We start from the raw sequence: 12048 nt of genomic DNA on the forward strand, positions 1-12048 counted from the left end.
TACAATTGCCGCATGTCAACTGCACTTTGCATGAGTGCTCAGCGAGGGGGGGGGGGGGTGGTTTGCCCTAACAATGGGCGGAGCGGAGGGGGCGTGGCCCGCCCACACTTGTGCCACATCAGCACTTCAACTCTCGACTCCTCGTCTTGGTTGTGCTTTTCCACCGACTTTTCCACCAGATCGTCATCATCATCGTCGTCATCGGTGTGGTTCGCTTTCCCAGACCCATTTTTCCCACCCGATTTTCCCGCTTTCTCCGAACCCAGTGCTTTGTTTTTTTTTCCTGTGTGGCATTTCCACTTGATTTACAAAACTCAACGCAACAACGGGGATAAGGGGCAAGTGGAGCAACAACAAAACCGCATTTGACTGACTGACGACTGACTGCCACGCCCCCATAGGCCCCACTATATACCGCCGTCCCCCTGTCTGAGTGTTTTTGTGTGTGTGTGTACAGGGGGGGGGGGGGGGGGGGGGGGGAGGGGGGGTGCCTGTTACAGAGTTGATTTATATGCACGTCGATTCGACGTAATTGAAGACGTGATCGAAATTCAAATTTTTGATTTTTAGAACCCGTGACTGGATTGGCATTTGTACAGGGACCTTCCGCTAGTTTCCTATCCACTGCCCACCCCCCTCCACACCCTTTTTTGCTGCCCACTTTCCCCGGTCCTTTTGGCTTAATGTGATTTTGGTTTTCCATTCTCTTCGCCTTGTATTTGCTGTGAAATAATTTTGCTTCTTATTTTCTTTTTTGGCCCCTTCTTTTGGCAACAAGTTGCGGAAAGGACATTTTTTCAAGGGAGAAAATTGTCATCTATGAAGTCGATCTTACATTATGTTATAGGGCAGACAAAGTGGGGCTCTCTAAATATTTAAGATATTAAATATGCATTGGTTGTCCATCCAATAATACATTTTCTTTAAAAAGATTTCGGTTGTCAGAAAATTGTAGTTCAGTATGTTCAGTATATTTTTAGTATTCAGTATATTTTTGGTATTGAGAATATTTTTAGTATTATGGGATTTCAAATTATATTATTTTGTCCCATTTTACTATTTTTAACTTAAAGACATTTTTGATTTGTGGTATTATTAATGAATACCCATAAATTTCAAAGGTTAAAGTTGTAGTACTATACTACTACTAATACTAAACAATATATTTTTTAATTTTTGTATTACAATTGTAGTTTTAACTAAAATGGATTTTTCATTAGTTGTATCATAAATGAACATCCCTTAATGTCAAAGGTGAAAGTTGCAGTACAATAATATGCAATATATTTTTTTGATTTTTGTAATATAAATAAAATACCATATAAGCCAAAGGGTATTTTTGGCTGTACCTTGACAGATTAAGTCCCTTAACTTGTTTGTCGGTTCTCCGCAGGGATGGGTTCCATCCCATCCCGATCTGTTTGCCATCCCAGTCCGGAGCTCAGTTCCCGGATTCAACTTCAGTCTCTGTCGGGGGACAATTCCATCCCATCCCGAACCGAACCAAGCCAAGCCAAACCAAACTCAAACTCTGTTAAATCAGCCATGAAAACGGATTGTCGTCTGTGCATTTTTGCATTTCTTTTGCTCATTTCATTGACTGGCTGGCTGAATGAATGAGTGAGTGAGTGAATGGATGAGTGAGTGAGTAAATGAATGACTGGCTGACTGACTGAGTGGCGTGGCCTGACAAAACGTGACCTGCTGTCATGTCTAACAGTTTTCAATAATAATGGCAGCCAGCTGGCTGCTCTGAGCCCCCTTTTCCCCATTTTCCGCTGCCTTTTTGCTTATTAACAACGCCTTCATCTTGGGGATTATGCCTCTTTCACTCGCACACTCACACACACACTCGGCTGACATTAACTTCAACACCTTGTGGGAAAAGTGGGCGGAGAAAGGTGGCGGAGAAAGGTGGGCGGGACATCTCGCACTCATCCAGATGCTAATGGCTGTGTTGTCGACACTCCAGACATTTGCTGGCTTTATGTGTCACCCGTTTGTTGCCTCTGCTTTTCCACCTGGCCCGCCCCCAACTTTTCCACCTTGATTCTGTTGTTTTGCCTCCGAAAGTTCCTAGGCTCAGTGATGAGGAGTCGTATCTGTGATTTTGTCCATTAAAGTCTAATCCAATTCCTATTTTCAATAAAATTATTTTAGGATATTTTTTAAACCTTTACATTACTTTATTTTTTCTTTGGTCACCTCTCCCATTTTTTTGTTATAGCAAAAGCAATTGTTATATTTAAATTTTTTATCCAAATTATTTAATCACTTAATTAAAGGAGAAAAAGATAAATGAAGAAAACTACTAGAATATAATATTTCATAAATTCTAGAAGAATATTAAAAATCATTAAAAACATGTTTAAAAGGAATCAAATGTTAGGGATCGTACAGAATGTATTCAAAATTAACAACAACATAACAATTTCAATTTTATACATCCAGAAAGTAATTTAAAAAAAAACAAATTATTTCCTTAAAACAATCAATAAGGTACATAGTTTTGATATATTTTTAAAGATAGAATGGATTAATTTTTGTTAATACAAAAATAACCACCGTTAAAAAGTTTGTCTTCCATAAGATATTTCAAAAACCTTTAAGAAAAATATATATTTTTCTTACAAATCATTTTTTAAAATTGTCTTATTAAATTGCTTATAATTTATATAGCAGTGACTGTGAAAAAGTCACAGTATTCCCCAGGCCCGTGACTTTTTCTTTGGATTGGGAATGTGAGTGCAGGAGTGGAGAGACTTTTGGATGTGTTCTTTTCGAGTTTGCCTATGCTGTTGTGCTTTTGTCTTATGTTTCGTTTGTGTTAATATTTACATAATTGTGGTTAAAAGTAGCTTTTAAGATGTTTTTAACTGGCATTTGGAGAGGAGTGCCCCCCTTTCGCTTGCCATTTTGTCAGTTTGGCTTTTGTGTCGGCATCTCCTGCATTTAATGGCACCCCAGAAACAACAACTGACAAATGTTAGAATCCGTTTTATTGCTGAAATCTCCTGAAATCTACCCCTCCAACCCACTCCTAATGGCTTGACATTTTAATAAAGAGGAGTTTTTGGGGGGTTGGGAAACAACTGGCAACAACTTCAGATATTTCGGTTTGTTTTGGCCAACAAAAGCAGCAATTTTTCACTATTTACACACAGAAATGCTGAAAATATTTTTGGCAAACCTCAAACATTTCATTTTGCTTTTTTCTTTCGATACTTTTTTTTTCTATAGTTACTCATCTCAGTTTTTTTGTGCCTGGATTTTTAGATGAATTTGTTGGCAAAATTGTTTGGGTTTTAAAATATTGAAGAGGGGTGCAGTGATGGAACTATCCACATATTCGTTTGTGTTTAGTTAGCAGAGATGGGGTTCCCCTAACTCCCCAAAAATGTTTGCTGGTTTCTCTCAGAATCCAAATTTCCCTTTTTACTCCATAGTTTTCCCTTCAACCTTGTTAGCAAACGTTTACGCAAGTGGGCGGCTCTGTGTGTGGGCGTGGCACTTGATGGGCTGCAACTTTTGTTGTTGGCAGCTAGAGAAACTTTAACTTTTTGGCAACTTGTTTCAACGCTTCCATTGGTTGGTGGCATGGGCGGGGGCGCAGAGGGGTCAAAGGTGGTCAGCCGCATAAGGCAAAATTGTGGCCGAGAAAGCTCAAAAGCGCCACAAAGCGAAGAACAAGTGATAATGCCTAAATCTAAGCGGTAACGGATTAGCAAAAAGTTGCCAAAAGTTTCACTCAGATCTTTTAAACTTGTATCTTTAATGTGCAATTTTACAAGTAGTTAAATTCTATTTTCATTTCAGTTTTATTAAAGGTAAAAGTCTAAAATGAAATATTTTTTCTAACACAGTAGGCTTATTTATTTCCCTTCAAGCCAGTTAAATTAATATATTTTAGTCTGGTAGGTTTCCTCAGTGACCTATCAAAATATTATTTTCTCATAAAATATATATGCAATTATTTAGGCTACAAAATAAATCCAAGATGAATAGAAGGCCCATTGGACTGCCCGTTTGGACGCCCATGTTCATCCTCTTCTTGCTTTTCCTGGCCAGCGTGTGGGGTAAGCCTCCGCGTAAGCAGAAGTCCCTTTAATATATATAGATCATATTGAAGTTGAGCATTATAATACCCATAGTTGTGGTGAATCGCCAGGGTCTGCTGGATATGTACCATCGTCAGGTTCATGGATCTGGACCCAACAAAAAGGGAATGGAGTGTCCTGGGGAAGGAATGCTGGATATCAAGCACAATCGTTTTGATCGCTCAATGAGTCGTAGGTTTTAGATAGTTAATTTACAATTATTTTCATTAAGTATCTATACCAGCATTCAAGGCCTTTCTCTCTTGGCCTGGCAAGCCCAGAAAGACTGCGAAACTGAAGCCAGTTGAAGAGGACTCTTATGGCCATGAAGTGAGATCAAAGTACAAGGCTGAGGAGCCCATATATGAAAATAAATTGGATCGCTTTTTGGCCCAGGATGATGAGCTGGACTTTGAACCGAAACTGGGACTGGATCATGAGTATGCCGACCATTTGAGTCAGGATGAGGATCAGGATATGTTTGACAGCTTCCAACGTAAGGGAAAGCTTTTTAATACTTTTACTTTAGCAAATATAATTGTTTAAATTTTAGCCAGCAAATCCAAGTTGATAAACAGCCCCATGATGGATTACAAACGAGAATTCGCCAGTGATGAGGCCAATCCCTATGTGGAGAACCTTCGACAGCGCTATGAACCCTCGCCATTTGCCCTTTCGGATTAATCCCTATTCTGGATTATCCTTATATTTTTTTTTAAGAATTGTTCAACAGCGATTTTAACGATCAATTAAAGACATCATTCTGTTGCAACAAATATTGCGGGGCCTTAAAAAAGGGTACATCATATTAAGGTATTTTAAATTAGTTGAGCAAAATATAGTAAAGCCAAAGGAATTTTTATCGAATGTTTAATCGAATTTTTTAATTATTATCGTAATAAAAATATATTATTTATTTTTCATCATAAGATATGATATGAATAATTTGTCTACCTAATTAGGAGGTTTTTAGTATTATTTAAAGTTTTTTGCTTATCTAATAGTGAATATCTATTAGCGAAATATAAAGATCCCAATATATTTCAACCTAGTAACTCAATTTGGAGAAAATGCTGATTTGTTCTAAGCCAAATTTCAAAGACATTTTCAGCTAAAGTAACCACCATTAATTTCTTTCCACTGAGACAAGTTGAAACTTAATTTATTTTTTGACATAACAATACTTTATTATCCTGTGTGTGCGCGCGGCTGTCCAATTTCAACTGTCAGTGGCGAAAATGAGCAGAATGGGATGGGGAAAATGGGAAATGGAAAAAGGAAGAGCTTGCTTGATCGGTGATTTGCGTGGCGCCCTCTGTCGCACAATTTGGGGCAATTACCGAGCGATTAAAGAAGAGTTTCCACGGCAAACTCCATGGAAAAAGTGATGAAAGTTTTTCCGGCAGAGCAGCTGGCGCGCAATAAACGTAATCAAATTTAATTTCAACAAATTGCTTTTGAATTACGCGACCTTCGCTGGCGCCGCTCAAGCGCAAAAGAGTTGGAAAATTGTTAAAATAATAATAACTTTCCACCCAACCAGCCACCCAGTTTGTGCCGCAGAACAATTGCCACAATAACAACAGCAATTTGGCGCTCGAAACTATGGAATGAGTGGCCGCCCACGCGGCGTATACGTAATCATAAAAATTATGATTCATTGGCGCAGACAGATATGGCTGGAAATATCGGAAAACGGGGTTTGGGTTAGAGTTTTAAGCTCTGTTCCTAATAAACAAATTAATTTGATTGAAGCCCAAATGCAAAACTTTTCATTACAACTTGCTAAAGCAAATTCATTGCGGTTATTTCCCAATCCATTTGGGAAAATTAGAGAAGGAAAGTTTGGGCTTTAAAATTGCTAAGGCAAATGTGCTCCAATTTAAAGGTATTGAAATTGAAATAACTAAACCAGCTTAAGTTTAACTTGATCATACAATATAATCCTTTTGACACTAATCGTGTATGCTGTCCAAATGTTTGGTTATAGTTAGTTAAATCCCTAGCTTTAACTAAAGTTAGTTGCTTTGGAAAAAGTTTTATGAAAAGCCCAACAAATCGACTGATGTTTGGCCTTTGTAAATACCAATTTCCCCTTACTCACCACAAATTCGCAGGGAAATACGAGTGGAAAGCGGCTAATTAAGCCTTTCACAACGGGCCACGTTGTTCGGCGATGGCCCTGTTTTTCCCAGGTAATTTACATGTAAACAATTGTCCGATCCTGTTTGTTTCCTCTTATTTTTCCCGTTTTTTTCTGCAGGTTTTTTCCCTTCCCCCGTTCCATTTCAGTTTAAGCCATCATCAACTGACAATTTTGCGGCTCTGCGATGTCCTTCTCGCCGCTCGTTGCACATTTACATTTTGGCCAAAAAGGGGGAGGGTCGAAAAGTCAAACTAATCTAACAACTGCTAACAATAAGAGCCAGCCTTTCCCCTCTCCTTTCCCTTTTTTTTTCAGCGGGCCATCTAAACGCCAAGGGCAGCCACCGGTTTTCCCCCCCATTTTCCTACCACTTTTTTGCCCCCGGCATTTTCCCGGCTTTGTGCAAGTTGTTTTAACAAAGCATTTTGTAGTTGGCAAATATATCTGTGCCTCTGTATCTGTGTATCTGCATGTGTTTGTGTATAAATATATACATACATATATACGTTGACAATTTTGCGTTGTCAGTTGTTGTTTTAATTAGAAAACTTTTTTACCAAACAACAACAGCAGCAAAAAGGCTGGAGAGCCAACAGCAACAGCAACAGCAAAACTCAAAAAACGATTTTGAACACCACAGTATTTTTGTGGAAACCCCCCCCCCCCTGCAGTATTTGCATTTTCTATTTTATTTTGCTGCCTGCCAAATGAATAATGAATTTCTCTTCATTTTCACATTTTCGGATTTCTGTTTCTGTTTTCCATCTGCGCTTATGTTTGTGTGTGTGTGGGGGGCTTGAATTACTTATCGCAAAATTCATGGGCTCGAATAAAAGCTTTCCTCTTCAATCAGATCCACGCACTAGATATCTAGCCATCCATCTGCTCTAAGGAACTATAGCTTCTCTAATTGTATTTCCTTCTCCCATTTTTTGGAATTTTTTTTGTTTATTTTGCAGAATTAAATCCAACGTTTTAGTTTTATGAGGCAAAACTTGCTTTGTTTGCGGAATGCGAAAGGCGAAGGGGATGGGGTGCGGCCAACCGCAAAGCCAACGGCCTAAAACGGGGGCAAATCGAATTTTAGATACTCTTAAATTAATTATATTATCTATCTTTTATTTATCACAAAGATAAGCTTAATATACCTGAATATAAATATTAATACTAACATTATTTCAAGGAAATTTAAATTTAAATACTAAATAACAGTTTTTAAAATAATGTCGTTATATTTTAACATATCGTTATATTTTAAAAAACTAAGGTTAAAAATGTTGTCTTTGAGAATTTGGTAGAGAAATTTTAAAAAGCATTTTTTGTACATTTGGTCACATTCTTTTTGGTATATTGTTATAATAACAAGTTTAATAAGGTAGCAGTATATTTTGTAATCCGTAAATCAGTCCAAAAGAATATAAATAAATAGAAAAGTAATATCATGTATTTATCTACTGGCGTACAGTAAGTTCATTTTTGTATAATATTTTTTTGATTAATTTGTTAAGAAATTCGTTTATTAAGTACATTTGGTCACATTGTTTTTTGAAGTATTTGGTATAATATCAAGTTTAAAATGATAACAGGACTTCATTTAAACTGAAAATTATTCTAACAGAATATAACTAAATGTGTAAATAATATGATATCTCTATTACCCGGTTTACAAAAAGTTTATTTTAATGTTATTTTGTATATTATTCCCTTTTACTGTAACTTTTTCATTAAGAATACATATTTACTTTAATAGGAAAGGGTGCCTAATCAATTGGCAGGGTATATCCTTGATCTGGGAAAGAATAGAAATAAAAACGCTGCATCCGATGATACGCAAACACACACAGACGGATCCACATGTATTAGAGTGCGGTTTGTTGTCAATCTCGTTAGAAACGAATCCTTTCGTAATCCTCGTGCTTCAACTGCAGATTTTTTCTGTTTCCCTGTTTTTTTGTTGTGTTTTTGCGCTTTGCTTTATTTTTGTTACTAGCCCGGCACTGACGTCACAGGGCAGTTTATGCGTTTTTGCAGCTTAATCCGCTGCCACCATCAAGATGAGCTCCATGCGAGTACTTAGGGGGTTAAAGTGGGGGTGGGATATTTGGCAGGGTGGCACTAGCACTATCACTATCATCAGCTAAGGATCTCAGCATCTCACCATCCCCTCAGCCCTTTCCACATCCAGCGATTCCAATTTCACGACGAGTCCTGCAAATCCCACATAAGAAATTGTTTTCCAGCTATCTTTCATTTTCCCCCGTTTCATTTTCATTTCCCCTTCCTTTTTCTTGCCCTTCTGAAGAGCTTGAAAAATTGAGGAAACAGGCCTTGTAATTATTTGGGCTAGTTAAAAATGTTAAATGCTGCCGCAACAACTACAAATGGGCATCATTATTTATTTTTGGGATGTGCTGCCAACGCTCCTAAATATGATTGATGGCCCTTGTCGCGTTACGTAATCGCAGTCCTGGCTGCGTGTGAGTGTGTGCAAGTGTATGGGTGTGAGTGTGTGTGGGTGTGGGTGAGTCCTGCGAAAGCCATCATTTTTGCAGGTGCGCCAGCGAGGGTGTTAACACTTTGTTGCCGCTTTTGAGCCACTGACATGCAGCCATCACAAAGTTGTTTACGTGATTTCCAGATAATTATCAACATATTCTGTGCAGTGAGAGAAAAACAAGCAATATGATACCTAGAAAATATTTAAGAATAATACTATTTATGCTTTAAAATAAATATTTGTTTTCCAAATGTTATTTTAAAAAATCCACCTAAAAATATTTGATTTTTTTAGGTGTATTAAAAATATGGAATAGTGGGTTTGAGTACCTGCGTATTGATTCAAAGTTATACAAAGTTAGAACTGATATAGCACATATTAAATTGCATGCTTTAATTTTTAAATATCTGAATATAGATAGAACATATTTTATATGACACTTAGTCTAAATCATTTTATATCATTAAATAAAAGCTAAAGAGTTTACTATGGCTCTTTAATTTTATATATCGACATTTAAACTACATAAAAACCGCACTGAATGAAAGACAATACGAATAGTATGCAATTTAAATATTCTTTGCTTTGTTTTTAAAATAACCTCTGCCATGAAAATACATTTCCTGCTGTTCTATTTTCCCAATCATTTTAAATTCCCTTAGCTGCCGGCTTTAAAAGTGTCCTTATTCGATTCGATTCAATTCGATTGAGCTGAAAAGCAGCTGAGTCAAGGACAGACAACAAACAGGAAACTCGGAGCAATGGAACGCATATTTACGCATTAATCAATGGGGCAAACACGGCTAGAAGAGGGAAATAAAAATGAATGAAAGAATGCCCGAGATGGCGACCAGGTATCCCCCCTCCCCCCATCGCATTTTCCACCACCCTCCCAGACGCTTTTCCACCAGCGACGTCTTCGACTCATTTCCATTTTGATCCTAAGCCTGGTCTGGCCTATTCATGTGGAAATCGAGTGCGGTTTGTGGCTCTTGGTAGACATAACAAGAAATATGGATGTGGTATGGGGTTTCGACTTAATGATACCTAGCAGTCAAAGATTTCCAAAAATATCTATACCAAATAATTGTATTATTGGGAATTTGTAGTATTAACATAAGTATTCGTGTTTTTTAAGAAATAGTAGATATATCTTTCAAAGATCCAGAGATCTAGGCGAATCTTCTTTTGAGTTGGGGATACTTTGACTAACAGCAACGATTTCCAAAAATATCTTTACCAAACAATTTCATTATTGGGAACTTGTAATATTAAACATAAATATTTATGTGTTTTGCAAAATTCTAGATCTTTCTGTTATAGATTTAGAGATCTAGGCGATGGAAAAAGCTTCCTGGTATTGAGTTTTGACTTGGGGATACTTGATATTTTAGGGCTTCAGAAAATTTCTATATCCAACATTTCATTAAAAGAATTCGTAATACCAAACATAAATAATTATGTTTTTTGTATAATGGTAGATCTATCTTTTATAGATCCAGAGTTCTAGGCGATTGAAAAAGCTTTCTGATATGGAGTATTAACTTGGGGATACCTGAAAGTCAAAGATTACCAAAAAGGTCTATTATTGGGAATTTGTATTACTAAACAAAAATATCTATGTGCGCCAAAAATGGTAGATCTAGCTTTTGTAGATCCAGAGATATAAGAAATTGAAAAGGCTTTCTCGCGAATACAATATACCCTTGCAATCCAGGATCTTAAGACATAAAAACGAAGGAAAACAGAGGGGCAAAAGTTCGAGTGGCGGGGTGGCGAGTGGGTGGAGATGGGCGCGTGGCGCCTCAGGACATGGGCGCCATAATGATATGAGTCACTGACTCAACAACGACAACCGACGTCTTCCGAAGGCAGGGGCAGGGGGCAGAGGGGGTGGTGGTGCATAATAATCGGGGAGAAAATCGGACGAAAAAAAATAAACTGGATAAGTCTAGCGTTGACGTTCCATAAAGCAAATCAATTCGTTGTTGCCGTAACAGTTTTGTTTCTTTCTGCTTATTTCAGCAAATTGTGTGTTCGCCCCGAGGGGCAGAAAATAGCGAAGGGGAGGGGGGCTGTACTTACAGCATGTATATTGACAGGGCATATAAATAAATTATTAGCAAAATAAATGTTTAGCTAAGGGCGCGAGAATGCCATCCCATCCTCAAAGCAAATATGATGTTCGCAGAAGGCAGGCGTTTAAAAGATTTGAGGAATGATAAGTACAGATATACGTATCGGATATGCAAATATCATGTTGGAGTAATTTAAATATCCTCGATATATTTATCTTTAGCTTGGCATTCCTTAATAGAATCTTTAATAAATCTGATAAGTTGTTGAAATATCTTTGATAAATTGGCAATAAAAGCAATAAATTTCTCTGTAAAAATATTAGTAATAAGAGAAGAATAGTTAATACAGTATTTGTATTGGATATGCAAACATCATGTTTGAGTAATTTTAATGCTTAAAACCACTAAAAAATGAGTATTTTCGACCAAAATCTGAATCCCAAAAAAAACCGAACTACCCCCTTACAAAAAAAGAAAAAATTTGTCAAAAAATAAATCTTCTTTAAAGTGATGGGGATCGATAGCAATTGAAGCAAGCTGCTCAAAACTGCCGGTCTTTTAGCTGTACGCCTTGATTTGGCTAAACTGTGACTGAAAAATCACTAAAAAATGAGTATTTTTGACCAAAATCTGAATCCCAAAAAAGAGCTACCCCCTTACAAAAAATGAAAAAATGTGTCAAAAAATAAATCTTCTTTAAAGTGATGGGGATCGATAGCAATTGAAGCAAGCTCCTCAAAGCTGTCGGTCTTTTAGCTGTACGCCTTGATTTGCTAAACTACGAATGGTAACCCACTATAAAATAGTGTTTTTGACCAAAATCTGAGTCCCTAAAAACCCCTTATAAATAATGAAAAAATTTGTCAAGAAATAAATCTTCTTTAAAATGATGGGGATCGATAGCAATTGAAGCAAGCTGCTCAAAACTGTCCGTCTCTTAGCTGTACGCCTTGCTTTGGCTAAACTGTGACTGAACAAGAAAGAAAGTTAGCTTCGGCAAGCCGAAGCTTATATACCCTTGCAGATATAATTATTAAATTTAACAACACAAAAAATGATTTTCCCAATAGTATAAGATAATATGTTAAAAACACCGAAGCTATAATTTGTTTCATTTTATTTTCCTACCAATTTTCCGATCGTTCCTGTGGCAGCTATATGATATAGTCGTCCGATTTTTATAAAATTAAATTCGACATTCAGAACTAACTAAAAAATGTTATTTCCAAG

At 37.0% G+C, this 12048-nt stretch overlaps 1 protein-coding gene across 5 annotated transcripts; it reads left to right on the forward strand.

The window, feature by feature from the left end:
* Positions 1-3895: 3895 nt before the first annotated feature.
* On the forward strand, positions 3896-4857 carry LOC108004628 (uncharacterized). 5 transcript variants are annotated; one of them, XM_070997659.1, is made up of 5 exons: positions 3896-3914; positions 3979-4088; positions 4152-4289; positions 4342-4593; positions 4651-4855. In XM_070997659.1, exons 2-5 carry the CDS (start codon positions 3998-4000, stop codon positions 4779-4781), a joined length of 612 nt encoding a protein of 203 aa, XP_070853760.1. In that variant the 5' UTR covers positions 3896-3914; positions 3979-3997; the 3' UTR covers positions 4782-4855. The 5 variants fall into 5 exon arrangements, with proteins under 5 accessions (XP_070853760.1, XP_070853761.1, XP_016923057.3 ...); XM_070997660.1 differs by having other exon boundaries at positions 3899-3914; positions 3979-4076; positions 4651-4857; XM_017067568.4 differs by lacking the exon at positions 3896-3914 and having other exon boundaries at positions 3921-4076; positions 4651-4856.
* Positions 4858-12048: the final 7191 nt, after the last annotated feature.

This window comes from Drosophila suzukii, chromosome X (assembly GCF_043229965.1).
Source record: "Drosophila suzukii chromosome X, CBGP_Dsuzu_IsoJpt1.0, whole genome shotgun sequence".
In the NCBI taxonomy this organism is placed as follows: Eukaryota; Metazoa; Arthropoda; class Insecta; order Diptera; family Drosophilidae; genus Drosophila; species Drosophila suzukii.

Coding starts and splice junctions, on each gene's coding strand:
- LOC108004628 (XM_017067567.4), top strand. CDS start 3,965: ATGCAATTATTTAGGCTACAAAATAAATCCAAGATGAATAGAAGGCCC. Junction 4,290..4,341: donor TTTTGATCGCTCAATGAGTC/GTAGGTTTTAGA, acceptor TATCTATACCAG/CATTCAAGGCCTTTCTCTCT. Junction 4,594..4,650: donor TATGTTTGACAGCTTCCAAC/GTAAGGGAAAGC, acceptor TTTAAATTTTAG/CCAGCAAATCCAAGTTGATA.